General features: G+C 45.5%; 1 protein-coding gene across 2 annotated transcripts in view; it reads left to right on the forward strand.

The window, feature by feature from the left end:
- ATP6V1A (ATPase H+ transporting V1 subunit A) overlaps nt 1–19,340 on the forward strand; it is a 61,343-nt gene that overhangs the window by 27,865 nt on the left and 14,138 nt on the right. For both annotated transcript variants that reach the window (XM_077479654.1, XM_077479653.1), the window contains exons 10-12: nt 2,213–2,327; nt 10,795–10,858; nt 17,516–17,719. In XM_077479654.1, coding sequence (XP_077335780.1) covers nt 2,213–2,327; nt 10,795–10,858; nt 17,516–17,719 — 383 coding nt within the window. The remainder of the gene's footprint in view (nt 1–2,212; nt 2,328–10,794; nt 10,859–17,515; nt 17,720–19,340) is intronic.

Raw genomic sequence — 19,340 nt, forward strand, 5'->3', positions numbered from 1 at the left:
CTCTATTTATAAATTCCATATGGGTACAGTGTAGCATGACAGCGCAATTGTCATTTAAAATGCGACGGCACTGAAAATTGGCCTGGGCAGGAGGAGGGTGAAAGTGCCCAGTATTACAGTGGTAAAAAAATACCCTCCTATCACTTATGCTTACTAACCCATGTAAGAAAGATATGTATTCTCAGCTATTGTGATCCAGCTCTTCTCCAGTCACATGATTGGCACCCATTCTCAGCCAATAGTGGCTGCAGGTGAGAGGAGGTAGTGCCAACAGTGGATGGGCCATTGAAGCCTCTGGGTGATGTCACCACTCCAGGATTTGCCAGCTGTTGTCGAGCTCACTTTTTCCCATTCACAGAAGCCTTTATATTTTGTAAACTCATTCGCACATTCCAAAGGCTCCTGTGAAAGGGCAGTAGAAGAGAGGGGCGGGCATAGCAGCTGTGTGTGCTTCTCTCCTCTCAGAGCCAAGGTGTCACATATAAGTAATATAAATAAATCCCAGAAGGGAAGTCCTGCTCCTCCCCTACTTCTGCCTCTTCACAGAAGCTTTTGTATTAGGTCAACTCATTCACAAAATACAAAGGCTTCTGTGAATGGACAGTGGAGGAAAGGGGCAAGCATAGCAGCTGTGTGAGCTGCTCTCCTCTCACAGCTGGGGTGTCGCATATAAGTAATAGAAATAAGTCCCGGAGGTGACATGTGCCTAAAGTGCACTTAATTCATTTTGTGCCTGCACTTTTTTGGCAGAGTTGCTGACATCCTTGAATTCGGCTTTAAGATTAGTTAGCGTTATCCTGGAATTCTAGATTGAGAATCAGATTTGGGGGCTCACTGCAAAGAGGTGATATCGATGCTTTTTTTACACCACTTGCTTACTGGGCACTTAAACCCCCCTCCTGCCCAGACCAATTTTCAGCTTTCAGCGCTGACGCACTTTGAATGACAATTGCGCGGGCATACAACACTGTACCCAAATGAAATTTTTATCATTTTTTTCCCCACAAATAGAGCTTTCTTTTGGTGGTATTTAATTACAGCTCGGAGTTTTATTTTTTGTTAAACAAACAAAAAAAAGATGCAAAAAAAAAAAAAAAAAAAAAAATCATGTTTCATAGTTTGTTATAAAATTTTGCAAACAGGTCATTTTTCTCCTTCATTGAAATGCGCTGATGAGGCGGCACGGGTGGGCACTGATGGGCTGCACGGGTGGGCGCTGATGAGGCGGCACGGGTGGGCGCCGATGGGCACGGTCAAGGCGGCGCCGATGGGCACGGTCAAGGCGGCGCCGATGGGCACGGTCAAGGCGGCGCCGATGGGCACGGATAGGTACCACTGATAGATGGGACTGATGGACACTGATAGGTGGCTCTGATAGGTGGCTCTGATAGGTGGCTCTGATAGGTGGCTCTGATAGGTGGCTCTGATGGGTGGCTCTGATAGGTGGCTCTGATGGGTGGCTCTGATGGGTGGCTCTGGTAGATGACACTGATGGGCACGGATATGTGGCATATGAGGTGCAGCACTGTTGAGGCAGATTGTGGGCACTGATGGGTGGCACTGTGGGCACTAAGGGGTGGTACTGATGGGTGGCACTTTTACTATAATTAGACAGCTGATCACGTGGTAAAGGGTCGGGATCGACCCCTTGCTCCGATCCGTGATCAGGCGAGTCTCATAGACTCGCTGATCACAGAGCACGCCGTGCGCGCCCCTTTAGGGGGCGCGCAGGCCGCTCGTGCACGGGACGACGTCTACAGACGTGGTCCCTGCAAAGCAGGTCCGTGCTGTAGCCGTCATTCGGCTGTAGCGCGGATCTCAAGCGGTTAAAACAATATTTTAAAATGGCAGCAACCAGCTTTCTTTTGGGCATCCAATGTCGGATACAGCAATAAGCAGCTTGCCAACAGTAAATAAATCTAAAACATAAAAATAAAATTTTGGCCTGTCTGATGGAAACTACACGAGATTCCTTTCTAATAACGAAACTCATCTCCGCTCCCAGTTCCCAAAGAAGCAGTAATTCTTACTTGATAAAGCTTAAAAAAAAATCAAATAGTCACTCTCTGGTGAGCAACATGCTCTGGCTTTGCCAAGGTCGACCTCTAGCTGGAAAAAATGTTTTTATTTGATAACGGGGTCGCTTTATGTACATCATTATTGTTACTTTTAGGTGGATTGACCAGTTAACCGTTCTGTTCTCCATCCGCAGACAGTGGTTATCCTGCTTACTTGGGAGCCCGATTGGCCTCCTTCTACGAGCGAGCCGGCCGGGTGAAGTGTCTGGGGAACCCGGAGAGGGAGGGCAGCGTCAGCATTGTTGGAGCGTGAGTATATTACACCATTGCCATTGTTCATTACGGGGAAAGGTGTTCAAGATCCCACAGTGTGATGAGCCCTTCTTCAGTGTTTGTGGGCTGAACAAAAACAAAACAGGTCCTCCATCCACACTTAACAGCGCCGATGGGCGAATCTCCCACTCCATATAATACCTGAATATTGCCTGCTGAAACGATTAACCAACATTATCAATAATAATCAATAATGAAAATCATTGTCATTGGTGTTCCCGGGAGGAATAGTACCCCATTATTGGTGTTCCCGGGAAGCATAGTGCCCCATTATTGGTGTTCCCGGGAGGAATAGTGCCCCATTATTGGTGTTCCCGGGAGGAATAGTGCCCCATTATTGGTGTTCCCGGGAGGAATAGTGCCCCTTTTTTGGTGTTCTCGGGAGGAAAAGTACCGCATTATTGGTGTTCTCGGGAGGAATAATACTCCATTATTGGTGTTCTCGGGAGGAATAGTACCCCATTATTGGTGTTCCTGGGTGTAATAGTACCCCAACTTTTGTGTTCCCAGGTGGAATGGTATCCCATCATTGATTTTCCCAGGTGGAATAGTACCCCATCATTGATGTTCCCGGGTGGAATAGTGCCCCAACTTTTGTGTTCCCGGGTGGAATAGTATCCCATCATTGATTTTCCCAGGTGGAATAGTACCCCATCATTGATTTTCCCGGGTGGAATAGTGCCCCATCATTGATGTTCCCGTGTGGAATAGTGCCCCATCATTGATGTTCCCGGGAGGAATAGTGCCCCATCATTTGTGTTCCCTGGAGGAATAGTGCCCCATCATTTGTGTTCCCTGGAGGAATAGTGCCCCATCATTTGTGTTCCCTGGAGGAATAGTGCCCCATCATTTGTATTCCCTGGAGGAATAGTACCCCATAATTTGTGTTCCCGCGTGGAATAGTGCCCTATCATTGATGTTCCCGCGTAGAATAGTATCCCATCATTGGTGTTCCCTGGAGGAATAGTGCCCCATCATTGGTGTTCCCGGGAGAAACAGACGACAGGATACCTGTATATGACAAGGGACTCTGTCATCCATTATAATATTCCAGTCCTGTCTGAAAATCTGCAGAATAGTATTTCCGGTCTTTTTTTATATTTTTAATTTTCTATGATTTTATCAGATTAATCGTCCAACTAATTATGAAAATAATCGTTAGTTGCCGCCCTACCTGCATGTGTCGTCCTGTCTGCAGCAGTCAGGAGTGTGGAGCCCTGACTTGTAAAGGGGGCTTATAATGGCAGTGGTGTGCTCTAGCCGTCTCCTGTAATGTGTGCCCCAGTTCATTCTGTGACCGTCTACTGTGATATATTTCTGTAGTCTCTGACAGTCTTCTGTAGTATTCTGGTTACCAGTCTGGCTGCTGTGTTCTGGATGACTTGTAGACTTACAAGTCAACATTTGGGAAGTCATAAGTAGAGGGAATTTGCGTAGTCGAGTCGGGAATTGATGATTGTGTTGGAAGGCATTGGTAACGTTTTCCTTCCTGGGAGACGGGATGGAGACACTGGGTTATGTCACCAGTACCCCAGGAGGACTTTCGTCACCCAGTACCTCAGGAGGACTTTTGTCTCTCCAGGTGGACGTCACATGACGTCCTCCCCGGAAACGCGCCTTGCAGATCACATGACAATTGCAAACCATGAATTGCTTTGATTCATGCCATTCGTTGTGTACGTTTGTGTTGCTAGCTGTGATTGGTCACATGGTACAGACCAGGCCAATCACAGCCCATCTGTGCAATATGATTAGTTGTGGCCAATCACAGCTACACACTACAGGCTCTCTTACGGTGCATCCGGAAAGTTTTCACAGTGCTTCACTGTTTCCACATTTTGTTATGTTACAGCCTTATTCCAAAATGGATTAAATTCATTATTTTCCTCAAAATTCTACAAACAATCCCCCATAATGACAACATGAAGTTTGTTTTGTTTTGAAATCTTTGCAATTTTTTTTAAAATAAACTAAAAAAAAATAAAAAATCCCATGTACATAAGTATTTACAACCTTTGCCACGACACTCAAAATTTAGCTCGGGTGCTTCCTGTTTCCACTGATCATCCTTGAGATGTTTCTACAACTTGATTGAAGTCCACCTGTGGTAAAATTTATTTATTGGACGTGATTTGGAGAGGCACACCTGTCTATATAAGGACCCATACTTAACAGTGCATGTCAGAGCACAAACCAAGCCATGAAGTCCAAGGAATTGTCTGTAGACTCCTGTCCTCAAGGCGCCCCAACAGGTCATGTTTTCTCGCTTTCCGTTGTTTTGCACAAGCGATTTGATCAGTTTCACTGCCTTAGTTCTTACCACAGCTGTTTCATCTGATGGAAATCCTCAAAACATGACCCGTTGGGGGGTCGCCTTGAGGATTGGAGTTGAGAAACACTGCTGTAGACCTCCGAGACAGGATTGTATGGAGGCACAGATCTGGGGAAGGATAGAGATACATTTCTGCAGCATTGAAGGTACCAATGAGCACAGTGGCCTCCCATTATCCTTAAATGGAAGAAATTTGGAACCACCAGGACTCTTCTTAGCCCTTGTACACACGGTCGGAGAATCCGTCGGAATGTGTCCTATCGGACTGTGTGTGGTATGCATCGGACTGTTTCCGTCGGAATATCCGTCGGACCCAATTTTCCAACATGTTGGAAATATTTTCCGACCAACTGGTTCGATAGGACATACTCCGATCATGTGTAGAGAATTTTGATCGGACCAAGTGCCACGCATGCTCAGATCAAATTCCTACATCAAAGCTATTGGCTACTAGCCTGAATGTAGTCCCATCGTAACGAAATTACCTCATCATGTTCTGAATGATCGGATTTTTCGACAACTTAGTCCGACCGTGTGTATGCAACCGTTTCGGACAAGATCCGACAGACAAAATCCGACGGATTTGGTTGGGAGAATGTCTGACCGTGTGTATAAGGGCTTAGAGGGGGCCGCCTGGCCAAACTGAGCGATCGGGGGAGAAGAGATTTAGTCAGGGAGGTGACCAAGAACTCGATGGTCACTCTGGCAGAGCTCCAGCATTTCTCTTTGGAGAGAGAGGAGAACTATCCAGAAGAACAACCATCTCTGCAGCACTCCACCAATCAGGCCTGTATGGTAGAGTGGCCAGACGGAATCCACTCTTCAGTAAAAGGCACATGACAACCCACCTGGAGTCTGCCAAAAGGCACCTGATGGACTCTCAGACCATGAGAAACACAATTCTCTGGTCTGATGAAACAAATATTGAACTCATTGGGCTGAATGGCAAGCGTCATGTCTGGAGGAAACCGGGCACCGCTCATCACCTGCCCAATACCATCCCTACAGTGAAGCATGGTGGTGGTGGCGGCGTCATCGTGTTGTGGGGATGTTTTTCAGCGGCAGGAACTGGGAGACTTGTCAGGATCGAGGGAAAGATGAATGCAGCAATGTACAGAGACATCCTTGAAAAAAATCTTCTCCAGAGCGCTCTGGACTTCAACCTGGGGCGAAGGGTCATCTTCCAACAGGACAACGACCCCTAAAGCACACAGCCAAGATAACAAAGGAGTGGCTATGGCACAACTCTGAATGTCCTGGAGTGGCCCAGACTTGAACCCGATTTTCATCATCTCTGGAGAGAACTGAACATGGCTGTGCACCGACGGTCCCCATCCAACCTGATGGAACCTCGAGAAAGTCCTGCAGAGAAGAACGGGAGAACCTGCCCCGAAAATAGTTGTGCCGAGCTTGTAGCTTCATACCCAACAAGACCTGAGGCTGTGATTGGTGCCAAAAGGGGCTTCACTAAAGTATTGAGCAAAGGCCGTGATACTTATGTACATGGGAGTTTTTTTTTTATTTTTAATAAATTTGCAAAGATTTCAAACAAAAACTTTTTTCACATTGTCGTTCTGGGGTATTTGTAGAATTTTGAGGAAAATCAGGAATTTAAAGGGGGTTGTAAAGGTTCGTTTTTTATTTTCTAAATAGGTTCCTATAAGCTAGTGCATTGTTGGTTCACTTACCTTTTCCTTCGATTTCCCTTTATAAATGTTTTTTTTTTCTTTGTTTTCTTTGTCTGAATTTCTCACTTCCTGTTCCTCCTCAGTAAGCTGTTCAGTAAGCTGTTCAGTAAGCTGTTCAGTAAGCTGTTCTGGCTGACTAAACACCGCTCGGATGATGGTGTGAAGTTTACTGAGGAGAAACAGGAAGTGAGATATTCAGAGAAAGGAAAAAAAACATTTTAGAAGGGAAATCGAAGGAAAAGATAAGTGAACCAACAATGCACTAGCTTGGAGGAACCTATGTAGAAAATAAAAAACAAACCTTTACAACCCCTTTAATACAATTTGGAATAAGGCTGTAACGGAGATATGCAATTAGCGGACCTCCAGCTGTTGCAAAACTACAAGTCCCATCATGCCTCTGCCTCTGGGTGTCATGGTTTGTGGGTGTCAGAGTCTTGCTATGCCTCATGGGACTTGTAGTTCTGCAACAGCTGGAGGTCCGCTAATTGCATATCCTTGCTGTAACATAACAAAACGTGGAAAAAGTGAGTACTTTCCGGATGCAGTGTATTGGTGTGGAAAAAGAGTTCATTTGGGTCATCTTGGCCCAAATTAAGTAGGTAATGTGTATTTTACAAATTTCGAGCTCTATCCACACCATGCTAGAAAGCCCAGCCCCCCCCCCCATCCAATCCCTGCTAGAAGCACAGCGAGGGTTAAACATCCCTGTAAAAGCAGCTGTGTAGTCATTGTAGTAGTCGGTGCCAGGTCACGCGTTTTGAGGCTCTGCCAGCGGGACTCTCCTGCTGCCAAGATAGACTTTGGCGGGGCCCGGAGTGTAGCGGAGGTGGGGGGAAGGGGGGGCTTTAGCAGTTAGCAGCGGAGGTGTCGGGACCCCACCCCCCAAAACCGACACACAGCGCTCGCTCTATTAACCTTGTGGGATCGTTCTATCCATGTGTTGGACACGGTGGAGGACGAGAAGAAGAAGAACGTTGGCCAAGAATGATGGAGAGGTTACAGGAAACCTCCCAGTTTCATTATAAATGATCGTATTACACGTTTTAATTGCCATTTTTTGTACTCTTAAGTAAAGGGACTTCTCCGTTCATTCCGCATCCAGCTGTGAGTTTCTACAATTGCGAGGGATACAGAAATCAAATCGCGCTCTCTTTACATCCATGAGAAAGTAAATCTTCCAGGCTCCGCTCCATAGGAGCCGTGATTTCTGTGCGCGGCCCCCGAGACAGCTGCATGCAGTTTGCAGTAAATTGGTTCTATATTAGACCGTTTCCAAATTTATAAACCCCCCGAAAAAGTCTGGATGTACGTTTTGCCCAAGGGATGGAAAGGAATGATGTACTGAAATGAAGAATAAAAAAAAAAAAAAACCCTTCTCTTTTTGTATTTGTGATGAAGGTGCCTTGAAAAAGTATTCACACCCCTTTAAAATTTCCCACGTTTTGTCATTTTACAACCAAAAACGTCAATGTATTTTTATTGAGATTTAATGGGATAGACCAGGAGTAGGGAACCTCGGCTCTCCAGCTGTTTTGAAAACTACAAATCCCATCATGCCTCTGGGAGTCATGCCTGTGATTGTCGGGGGGTCTTGCAATGTCTCATGGGACTTGTAGTTTCAAAACAGCTGGAGAGCCGATGTTCCCTACCCCCTGGGATACACCAACACAAAGTGGCACATAATTGTGAAGTGGAAGGAAAATGATAAATGGTTTTCAACATTTTTTTTTTTACAAATTAATATGTCTCAGCTTTACTGCAACCTAGACTCTCAGATAGCTTGAACCATTGGCTCCTGCTGCTGTCAATCACAGCCTGTGAGGAAAGAGCTTGGGGCGCGGCCCGGTCTATTGACGCAGGCAGCGCAGTTTAGGATTAAGACCACACTGTAATTAAGGCCCAGCCACAATGTCTATGTCTGTAGACGCAGGCAGCGCAGCTTAGGATCAAGCACGCAATGTAATCAAGGCCCAGCCACACTGTCTATGTCTATAGACGCAGGCAGCGCAGCTTAGGATCAAGCACGCAATGTAATCAAGGCCCAGCAACACAGTCTATGTCTGTAGACACAGGCAGCGCAGTTTAGGGTCAAGCACGCACTGTAATAAAGGCCCAGCCACACTGTCTATGTCTATAGACACAGGCAGCGCAGCTTAGGATCAAACACGCACTGTAATGAAGGCCCAGCCACACTGTCTGTCAGTGATGGCGAACCTTGGCACTCCTGATGTTTTGAAACTACATTTCCCATGATGCTCCACTACACTGCAGAGTGCATGAGCATCATGGGAAATGTAGTTCCAAAACATCTGGGGTGCCAAGGCTCGCCATCACTGGTCTATGTCTATAGACGCAGTCAGCGCAGCTTAGGATCAAGCACGCAATGTAATCAAGGCCAAGCCACACTGTCCATGTCTATAGACGCAGGCAGCACAGTTTAGGATCAATTTTGCAATGTAATCAAGGCCCAGCCACACAGTCTATGTCTATAGACACAGGCAGCATAGGTTAGGATCAATTTTGTATTGTAATCAATGCCCATAGGGAAGAGTAGTTCTCTCAGGCCTTGTGCACACAAGATGGTTTTTTTTTCCCCCCTACCTGGACACTTTCATTACAATAATCCCCTGGTGATTCTGCCAAAAAGGTCCTTTTCAGTCACATCCTGTTGTAGGGATCAAGCCTGCAATGTAATGAGGGCCCAGCCACACTGTCTATGTCTATGGACGCAGTCAGCACAGCTTAGGAGCAAGGCCCAGCCACACTGTCTGTCTATGGACGCAGGCAGCACAGCTTAGGATCAAGCACGCAATGCAATTAAGACCCAGCCACACGCTCTGTTTATGGACGCAGGCAGTACAGCTTAGGATCAAGCTCACAATGTAATCAAGGCCCAGCCACACTCTCTATGCTTATGGGCGCAGGCAGCGCAGCTTGGGATCAAGCCCACAATGTAAACAGGGCCCAGCCATACTGTCTATGGATGCAGGGAGCACAGCTTAGGATCAAGCCCACAATGTAATCAGGGCCCAGCCATACTGTCTATGGATGCAGGGAGCACAGCTTAGGATCAAGCTCGCAATGTAATCAAGGCCCATAGGGAACAGTAATTCTCTCAGGCCTCATACACACAGGATGTCCGCCCCCCCCCCCCTTTTTTTTCCCCCTCTCTGGACACTTTCATTACAATAATCCCTTGGTGATCCTGCCAAAAAGGCTCTTTTCAGTCACATCCTGTTGTAGAGTGATAAAGCTCAATCCCATTCTCCCAATTGTCAACCAGTTGCATGCTCTTGCAAGTGGCTTTTGCCACCACAGGTTACGAAGCCATTGCTGGAGTGCATGTAGACAGGAAGTGACTGCAGGAGATCGGCAGCACTGAGATGCAACAAAGAATAAGAAAAGGTAAAAATGGTGTTTAGAAAAAAAAAAAGGAGACATTAAATTTGATACTCAGTACACAACACAAGTAAAACCCCTTCTACATGGGAGAGCCAATCAGGTCTGCCTGTAAGTGTTTTTTTTTTAATTTTTTTCAGGCAGACTTGATGGCGAGGTCCATGCATTCTTATGGACAGGCGGGTGAAAAGGGACTTGTGTCAATTTACACCTGTCTATCTCTGGGTCCGATACGCTCCATTAAAAAACCAAGGGTATCCATCCGCTTCCAACGGACAGCTGAGTCGCCTGTTTTATGCCTGGCTACCTATAGAACAGAGCAGGCACTGTCCAGGTCCGCTCTGCAGAAGCTGAGCAGAAACAGACCTGTCATCCTCCTCCCTGATCAGTGGGGGGTGTATGGGGCGGGCTGTATCTGTGAGTGGACCCCCTTGCTGATTTGAACAGAAACCACCCCGTGTGGAAGGAGCCCAAATGTAATTTCAGTTATGCTAGTCCTACATTGTTCGAATTGCAGCCAGTCGTGGACCTCCCGTCAGCACGGTGGTAGATTGCAAGCCAAAAAGCAAGTGCAACCAATCGGATGCTGCTGCTGTCAATCACAGCCTGTGAAGTGAGTGTATGAGACTTATGATCCAGCCCTCAATGTGATCCAGGCCCAGACATGCTGTCTATGGACGCAGGCAGCGCAGCTTAGGATCAAGCCTGCAATATAATCGGCAGGTGCTGGCTGTCTGCCTACAACATCTGGTGGGGGAGATTCCTCCTTCCACACCATGTAGCATGGATGTGGGAATCTGTTTTTAGTTTGTTTTTGTTTTTTTTATTTATTTTTATTTTTATTTAAATGTGTATTGTTAGCTTTAGCGTATACATCTATGTTGGCATTCGGTTACAAAAAATTATTTGTGGGCAGTTGTAGATGTTGAAACTATTCTAGTGACAGCCGAAGTGTCCGTTTTCAGTAATCTGATCTTGGGATATGCAATCAGTTCCTCTCTCTCTCTCTCTCTCTTTTTAGTGTGTCGCCCCCTGGTGGAGATTTCTCAGATCCTGTCACATCGGCAACATTGGGTATTGTTCAGGTAATGTGTAATAAAATGTGTTTAACCACTGGGCCTCTTTTTCAGACTTGGTGTTTACATGTTTAAAACAGTTTTTTTTGCTAGAAAATTACTTAGAACCCCCAAACATTTTATATTGTTTTTTTTCTAACACCCTAGAGAATAAAATGGCGGTCATTGAAATACTTTTTTTCACACCGTATTTGTGCAGCGGTCTTCACTTTTTTGAATAAAAAAATAAGACAACAGTAAAATTAGCCCAATTTTTTTTATATTGTGAAAGATAATAGTACGCCGAGTAAATTGATACCCAACATGTCACGCTTCAAAATTGCGCCCGCTCGTGGAATGGCGTCAAACTTTTAGCCTCAAAAATCTCCATAAGCGACATTTAAAGAGGAAGTAAACCCTGATGGGTTTACTTCCTCTTTTTTTCCCTGCAAAGGTAAAGCATAATGGACTACTATGCATCGCATCGCATCACATCACGTAGTAGCTCATTATGTGTCACTTACCTGACACAGGAGCCAGCGAAGTCGCCGCTGTCCCCTGTAGTCCGCCGCATCCATGTTGCTGGTGGCGTCTCGCAGCTCCGACGAATCACAGCAGCGCAGCCGCGATGACGTCACTCCCGCGCATGCGCACGGGAGTCGCGTCTCGCAGCTCCGCCGCTGCCATACGGCGAAGCCGCGATGACGTCACTCCCGCGCATGCGCACGGGAGTCGACAAATTAGGCAAATCCATTCTTGGATTTGCCGCATTTAGTGCGCCTGCGCGCCGCTGTCTACGGCGCATGCGCCGTAGACAGCGGTGCCCATTTTCGGGCAAATATCTCCTAAACCATATAGGTTTAGGAGATATTGCTTGGACCTACAGGTAAGCCTTAATCTAGGCTTACCTATAGGTCCAAGTTGTTTGGAAGGGTTTACTTCCTCTTTAAAAAATTCTACAGGTTGCATGTTTTGAGTTACAGAGGAGGTCTAGGGCTAGAATTATTGCTCTCGCTCTACCGATCGCGGCAATACCTCACATGTGTGGTTTGACCACCGTTTTCATATGCGGGCGCTACTCACGTATGCACTCGCTTCTGTGCGCAAGCTCGTCGTGACGGGGTGTTTTTAAAAAACTTTTTTTATTTATTTTAATTGATTTTATTTATTTTTACACTGTTTAAAAAAATAAAATAAAATGGATCACTTTTATTCCTATTACAAGGAATGTAAACATCCCTTGTATTAGAAAAAAGCATGACAGGTCCTCTTAAATATGAGATCTGGGGGGTCAAAAAGTCCTCAGATCTCATATTTGGGCTAAAATGCAAAAAAAAAAAAAAAAAGACATTTAAAATAAATATACCTTTAAGAGGTATGGGCGGAAGTGACGTTTTGACGTCGCTTCCGCCCTCCTATGGTATAGAGACGAGTGGGGGCCATCTTAGCCTCACTCGTCTCTATGCCCAGCTAGGAAGAGGACCCGATCGCCTCCGCCGCTACAGACGGCTCCGGTAAGCGGCGAAAGGTGCGGGAGGGGTGGCACCTCTCCCGCCGCCGATAGCGGTAATCTCGCGGTGAATCCGCCGCGGAGACCACCGTTATCGTACAGCCGACCGCCGCCTGAAGAGATGGATATCTCGGTTGGGGCAGCAGCTGCTGCTGTTACCGAGATATCCCTCTTCAAAAAAAGGGACGTACATCAGCGTGCGGCGGTCGGCAAGTGGTTACCTCCTTTTTTTAATTTTTTGTATTTTTTTTTACCACTTGCCACCAAATCAGGTACCTGTACGTCATTTGACTTTAACCCCCCCCTGGCGGTGTTCCCGAGTCTGGCTCGGGGTGGAAGTTTTATACCAAATGCGGTAACCCCGAGCCAGACTCTGGACCGCATCGCTGGATCCAGGAGGAGGTTTACTTACCTTCTCCCCTGGATCCAGCGATGTCCCCCCCCGCTGTACGAGCGGCTCGTCCTCTGCTCGATTCATCACGGAGCCGATCTCCGTTCCCTGCGAGCGTTGCGACGCACAGGGACGGAGATCGGCGCCAAATTCAAAAAGTGAAACACACAGTATACATACAGTATAATGTAATCTTACAGATTACATTGCTGTATGTAATAATTTCTCATCCCCTTTGTCCCTAGTGGTTTATCCAGTGTCCTGCATGCAGTTTTATATAATAAAAACTGTTCTTTATGGCAGAAAATTGGAGATCGTCCATAGCAACCAAAACTGTCCCTTTACATCAAAAATGGTTTTAGACCAGCTAGAAAACAGTGATAATAAATTAGAATCACTCGCAGAATTGAGCGATAGCGATTTGTGGGGAGATCCGTCATCAAATATTGAAAAGTAATGACAGTGACAATTCTGCAACTGAGCAAATTTCAGTGTTTTTGATTTGATTACATTATTGAATATTTTTATTATTGTTATATTATTATTTGGTACAATTATTTATAGTTATTTATTATATTAAAATTTATGATTTAATTTTTCAAACTTTATCATACCCGGGATGTCTGCTAGACTCTGGTTTGGACAGATTTAAGTGAGTTATTCCTAAGGCCGCGTACACACGGGCGGATTGTCTGCCCAACTAAGTTCGTCAGACAGTCCGTCCAACTTTTGAATGAACGGACTTGACCACACACGATGAGCAGACAGTCCGCTGAAAGCGTGCGTGATGACGTGTACGGCACGTACGACGGGACTAGAAAAACGACGTCCTATACACTGCAATGCAACCTTCGGCCGTGTAAATCCTTTCTGAGCATGCGCCATACTTAGTCCGTCCAACTTGCCTACACACGAGCGGACTGTCCGCTGAAACCAAGTTTGGACGGACAAAATTACGGAAATTCCGAAAGACTAAGTCCGCCAGACTGTCCGCTGAAAAAGTCCGCTGAAGCCCACACACGAGCGGATTGTCCGCTGAAACACGGTTCAGCGGACTAAGTTGGGCAGACAATCCGCCCGTGTGTACGCGGCCCAAGAATGACAGAATGACTACAATATAAAACGCCAAATTTTCATGCAAAATAATTGTACCGCTTTCAGCACCTAAAATCCAAAATAATCGTACTGCCAGGGAGGTTAAGTGGTTGTACCGGGGTGGTGCCTGCAACCCGGTAAATTTTTTGAGAGCCAATGGTTGGTTTTCTTGTAATACCAACCAATGCAACTAAGCAGCCGCTCGGTTGCTACTACAAGCAGGGGGAGGGTACATTGTCCCCTCCATTATTATGACTTTACTTTCGGGTTACTAGAATCTTAAGGCTGCATTCACACCTGAGCGTTTCAAAGTCGCCCGATTTTACTGCGATTCGTTTTTTTGTTTTTTTTTTACGTTGCGATTTTGAACAAGTCACCGATGTAAAAAGCAGAAAAACGCCTGTAATCTGCTAAAAAAAAAAGAAAAAAAAAAGACGTTCATATTCTTTTTAGAGCTTAAAGGGGTTGTAAACCCTTGTTTTTTTTTCACCTTAATGCATCCTATGCATTAAGGTGAAAATACACCTGGCAGTGACCGGCCCCCCAGCCCCCCGTTTTACTTACCTAAACCCTGGAACTTAATTCGGCGGGGACTTGCTCTTCCTCTGGCCCGGAGTTCTCGGTTCTTGATTAGATGATGGCAGCTCAGCCATTGGCTCCCGCTGCTGTCAATCAAATCCAATGACACGGGCGCCGGGGGGGGGGCGGGCCGAGTCATACATTCGGCAGCTATGGACGCCGAATGATGGACTCTGGAGGGTGCTCGCAAGGTAACCCCCTGGGAAAGCGCTTCTCCTAGGGAAGTGATGGCGAACCTTGGGACCCCAGATATTTTGGAACTACATCACCCCATGATGCTCAACTGCACTGCAGAGTGCATGAGCATCATGGGAAATGTAGTTCCAAAACATCCAGGGTGCAAATGTTCTCCATCAATGTCCTAGGGCGGGAATATGCACTTAGCGGACCTCCAGCTGTTGCAGAACTACAAATCCCATGAGGCATAGCAAGACTCTGACAGCCACAAGCATGACACCCAGAGGCATGATGGGTCGTTTTGCAACAGCTGGAGGTCCGCTAATTGCAGATCCCTGTCCTAGGGGGGGTTATCTGATGTGGGGAGGAGCCACCGAGGGACCCCAGAAGTAGGTGTTCAGGGCCACTCTGTGCAAAATGAGCTGCACAGTGGAGGTAAGTATGACATGTTTGATGTTTTGGCTTTTTTTTTTTTTTTTTAATAAACAAAGCTTTACAATCAATTTAAGGCATTTTTTTTAGGCGTTTTGCTTCTGGCAGACAAAACGCTCAAATGTGAACAGGTGCCATTGAAATTAAAGGGATTTTGCTGCTTGTTGGGGCGTTTTTTTTTTTTTTTGTTTTTTTTTCGGGCTTTAATTTACAAGTGTTTTATAAGCTGAAAACGCTGAGGTGTGAATAGGGCCTAAAGGTGCCAGGTAAAAAAAAAAAATTTGAAGTATTTAAAAAAAACTCAGATCTTGGCGTTTTTGAATGCTTTCAAGTGCAAAGGTGGGATTTGGGATTATAGATCCCATATTCCTCCATAAGAATACCTGACCCATGCCTATTGCTATCGCAAGGGATGTTTACATTCTTTGTGACGGCAGTAAAATTGATAAAAAAAAAAAAGTAATGCAACAGTGCAAAAATAAAAAATGGTATAAATGTTATCATTTAAAAAAATAATCATTTTAAAGTGCCGCCACCCCATACGCTATCGCACAAAGGCGAATGCGTGCGTCGGTCCGGAACGCACGCAAACCGCGATCGTCCCACACATGCAACCTATCACCGCGAAGGTCAGATCATAGGTAGTAATTCTAGCACCAGATCTCTTCTGTACTTGACTTGTAAAGGCTTTTTAAAGCTTCACCTATGAATAGTAAAATGTATGTTGTCTGTCGCCGTTGTGCGGCCGTGCGCAATTTTAAAGCGTGACATATTGGGTATCTATTCAACGTAACATCATATTTTACAAAAACAATTGGGTTATGTATTGTGATATATTATATATGTATTGTCATATTATCTATTTACTTGGCGTAACTTCATCTTTCACATTATGCAAAAAATTGGGCTAACTTTAATGTTTTTTTAATTATTTTTTTTTTTTTTATTAAAGCACGAAACGAAAAATTGCTGCGCAAATACCGTGCGAGATAAAAAGTTGCAATGACCGCCATTGTATTCTCTAGGGTCTTTGCTAAAAAAAAAAAAATCATATATAATGTTTGGGGGTTCTATGTAATTTTATAGCAAAAAAATATGAATATTACATGTAGGAGAGAAATGTCAGAATTGGCCTGGGTGCGAAGTGGGTTAACCACTTAAGGACCTCCTTGCGCCGATGTACGTCGGCAGAATGGCATAGCTGAGCACAAGCACATACAGGCTCTTTAAGTGCCCAGCCGTGGGTCGGGAGTGCGCCGCTGGTGGCGTGCTCCCGACCCGGTCCTGAGCTCCGTGACTGTGGCCGCGGGACCAGCGGACCCGATCGCCGCTGGTGTCCCGTGATCGGGTCACAGAGCTGAAGAACGAGGAGAGGTCTGTGTATACAAACCTCTCCCTGTGGTTCCTACTGTGGCTGTCACCGATCGTCTCTTCCCTTTTATAGGGAAAGACGATCAGTGATGTCACATGCCAAGCCACGCCCCCCTACAATAAAAAAAAACATAACGTCATACATAACACCTACACTGCCCCCTAGTGGTTAACTCCTTCACTGCCAGTGTCATTTACACAGGAATCACTGCATTTGAATAGCACTGATTGCTGTATAAATGACAATGGTCCCAAAAACGTTTCAAAAATGTCTGATTCCATAATGTCGCAGTCACAATAAAAATCGCTGATCGCCGCCATTAATAGTAAAAAATTTTTTTTTTTATAAAAATGCTATAAAACTATCCCCTATTAATAGTAAAAAAAAAAAAAATTAATAAAAATGCTATAAAACTATCTCTTATTTTGTAAACGCTATAACTTTTGCGCAAACCAATCAATAATCGCTAATTGCAATTTTTTTATTTTTTTTTTACCAAAAATATGTAGAAGAATACGTATCGGCCTAAACTGAGGAAAAATCCGTTTTTTTTATATATTTTTTGGGGATATTTATTATAGCAAAAAGTAAAAAATATTGCATTTTTTTTTTTTTCAAAATTGCCGCTCTATTTTTGTTTATAGCGCAAAAAATAAAAACCACAGAGGTGATCAAATACCACAAAAAGAAAGCTCTATTTATGGAAAAAAAAAGGACGCCAATTTTGTTTGGGAGCGGGGCTTAAGTGGTTAAGTAGCGCTTAAAACAAAAAACAAAACAAAAAAAACCACGTAAATATATAAAGAAATGATTGAGCGTTTTGGATGTTTACCATTATCAATGGTGCAGCAGTTCCATTCATTACATTTATTACACATCAATTTAGTTTTCCATATAGCAGCGCATAAGTAACCCCTCATTACCTATGCAGAATAAATGTTAACTTTAATCAAAGACCTCTTTCTTTTGATTAAGCTCAGTTGCGAGCGAAATGCGTCGGTGTAAGGAGTTCTGTGGGCTGAGAATGTCAAGGAATGCTAATGTAATGTATGTAATGTTGAAAGTACAGGCCAGCCTGGCTGGAGTGGTTGGACTAAATGGATCTACATCTCCCTCTGTTTGTGTCGGTAGGTGTTCTGGGGGTTGGATAAGAAGCTGGCACAGAGGAAGCACTTCCCTTCAGTGAACTGGTTGATCAGCTACAGTAAGTACTCGAGGTCTCTGGACGAATACTACGACAAGCATTTCCCTGAGTTTGTCCCTCTGAGAACCAAAGCCAAAGAGATCCTGCAGGAAGAGGAGGACCTGGCCGAGATTGTGCAGCTGGTAGGAAAGGTAAGCCCACCAAAAAAAAACAAAAAAAACACAAGACCTGGGCTCAGCTGTCCAGTCGCGTCCCGCCATTCTCTGGGGCACTTGGCGATATTATATTGGTTGTACCAACGTTGTATCTAAACATTTTTCCTAATACTAAGAATATACAGTTGACTGTATAGGAGGGGGGAAGTGATATCTGGAGGTGGGGTGCGTGTTGGGGAGGGGGGGGGGGGATACATCCTGTACCCTGTCATATAAATCTGAATGTGGATCCAAAAGCAAGAAGCCAGCAGAAAAATCCAGTGCAAGTGAAACTTTATTTTTCCGGAGAAGAAATAGACCTGCCTGGGACCTCCATTCCTTGATGCATTTTAACCAAAAGCACAAGTAAGCCCAGTTTTGGTCAGAACTTGTCAGGACGACGAGCTGGTCCAAGAAGGAGCTTTGTGTTTCTTGTCTCGAATAATAAAGTTTCACATGGGTTGGATTTTCACTGGCTGCTTCTTTTTGCATCTACTGATAGTCCAGGGTGAGGACAAGTCCTTGCTTGGCTTTGGCACCCAGTCAGCCAAAGGAGTGGCCCAAAGCCACAAGTACCGTATTTATCGGCATATAACACGCGCCGCCGTATAACACGCACCCCAAGTTTAGTAGGGAATTTTAAGGAAAAAAAACGTACATTTAAATGCCCATCAATGCAGCCTTATCAGTGTCCATCTGAAGCCTTGTCAGTGTCATATGCAGCTTTGTCATGCAGCCTTGTCCATCGTTGCAGCCTTGTCCATCGTTGCAGCCTTGTCCATCGTTGCAGCCTTGTCCATCGTTGCAGCCTTGTCCATCGTTGCAGCCTTGTCCATCGTTGCAGCCTTGTCCATCGTTGCAGCCTTGTCCATCGTTGCAGCCTTGTCCATCGTTGCAGCCTTGTCCATCGTTGCAGCCTTGTCCATCGTTGCAGCCTTGTCCATCGTTGCAGCCTTGTCCATCGTTGCAGCCTTTTAATGCAGCCTTGTCCATCGTTGCAGCCTTTTAATGCAGCCTTGTCCATCGTTGCAGCCTTTTAATGCAGCCTTGTCCATCGTTGCAGCCTTTTAATGCAGCCTTGTCCATCGTTGCAGCCTTTTAATGCAGCCTTGTCCATCGTTGCAGCCTTTTAATGCAGCCTTGTCCATCGTTGCAGCCTTGTCATGCAGCCTTGTCCATCGTTGCAGCCTTGTCATGCAGCCTTGTCCATCGTTGCAGCCTTGCCATGCAGCCTTGTCCATCGTTGCAGCCTTGTCATGCAGCCTTGTCCATCATTGCAGCCTTGTCATTGCAGCCTTGTCATGCAGCCTTGTCCATCGTTGCAGCCTTGTCCATCGTTGCAGCCTTGTCCATCGTTGCAGCCTTGTCCATCGTTGCAGCCTTGTCCATCGTTGCAGCCTTGTCCATCGTTGCAGCCTTGTCCATCGTTGCAGCCTTGTCCATCGTTGCAGCCTTGTCCATCGTTGCAGCCTTGTCCATCGTTGCAGCCTTGTCCATCGTTGCAGCCTTGTCCATCGTTGCAGCCTTGTCCATCGTTGCAGCCTTGTCATGCAGCCTTGTCCATCGTTGCAGCCTTGTCATGCAGCCTTGTCCGTCATGCAGCCTTGTCCATCGTTGC

The sequence above is a fragment of the Lithobates pipiens genome, unplaced genomic scaffold (assembly GCF_037356315.1).
Source record: "Lithobates pipiens isolate NorthernLeopardFrog02 unplaced genomic scaffold, aLitPip1_a1.2 Scaffold_16, whole genome shotgun sequence".
Lineage (NCBI taxonomy): Eukaryota > Metazoa > Chordata > Amphibia > Anura > Ranidae > Lithobates > Lithobates pipiens.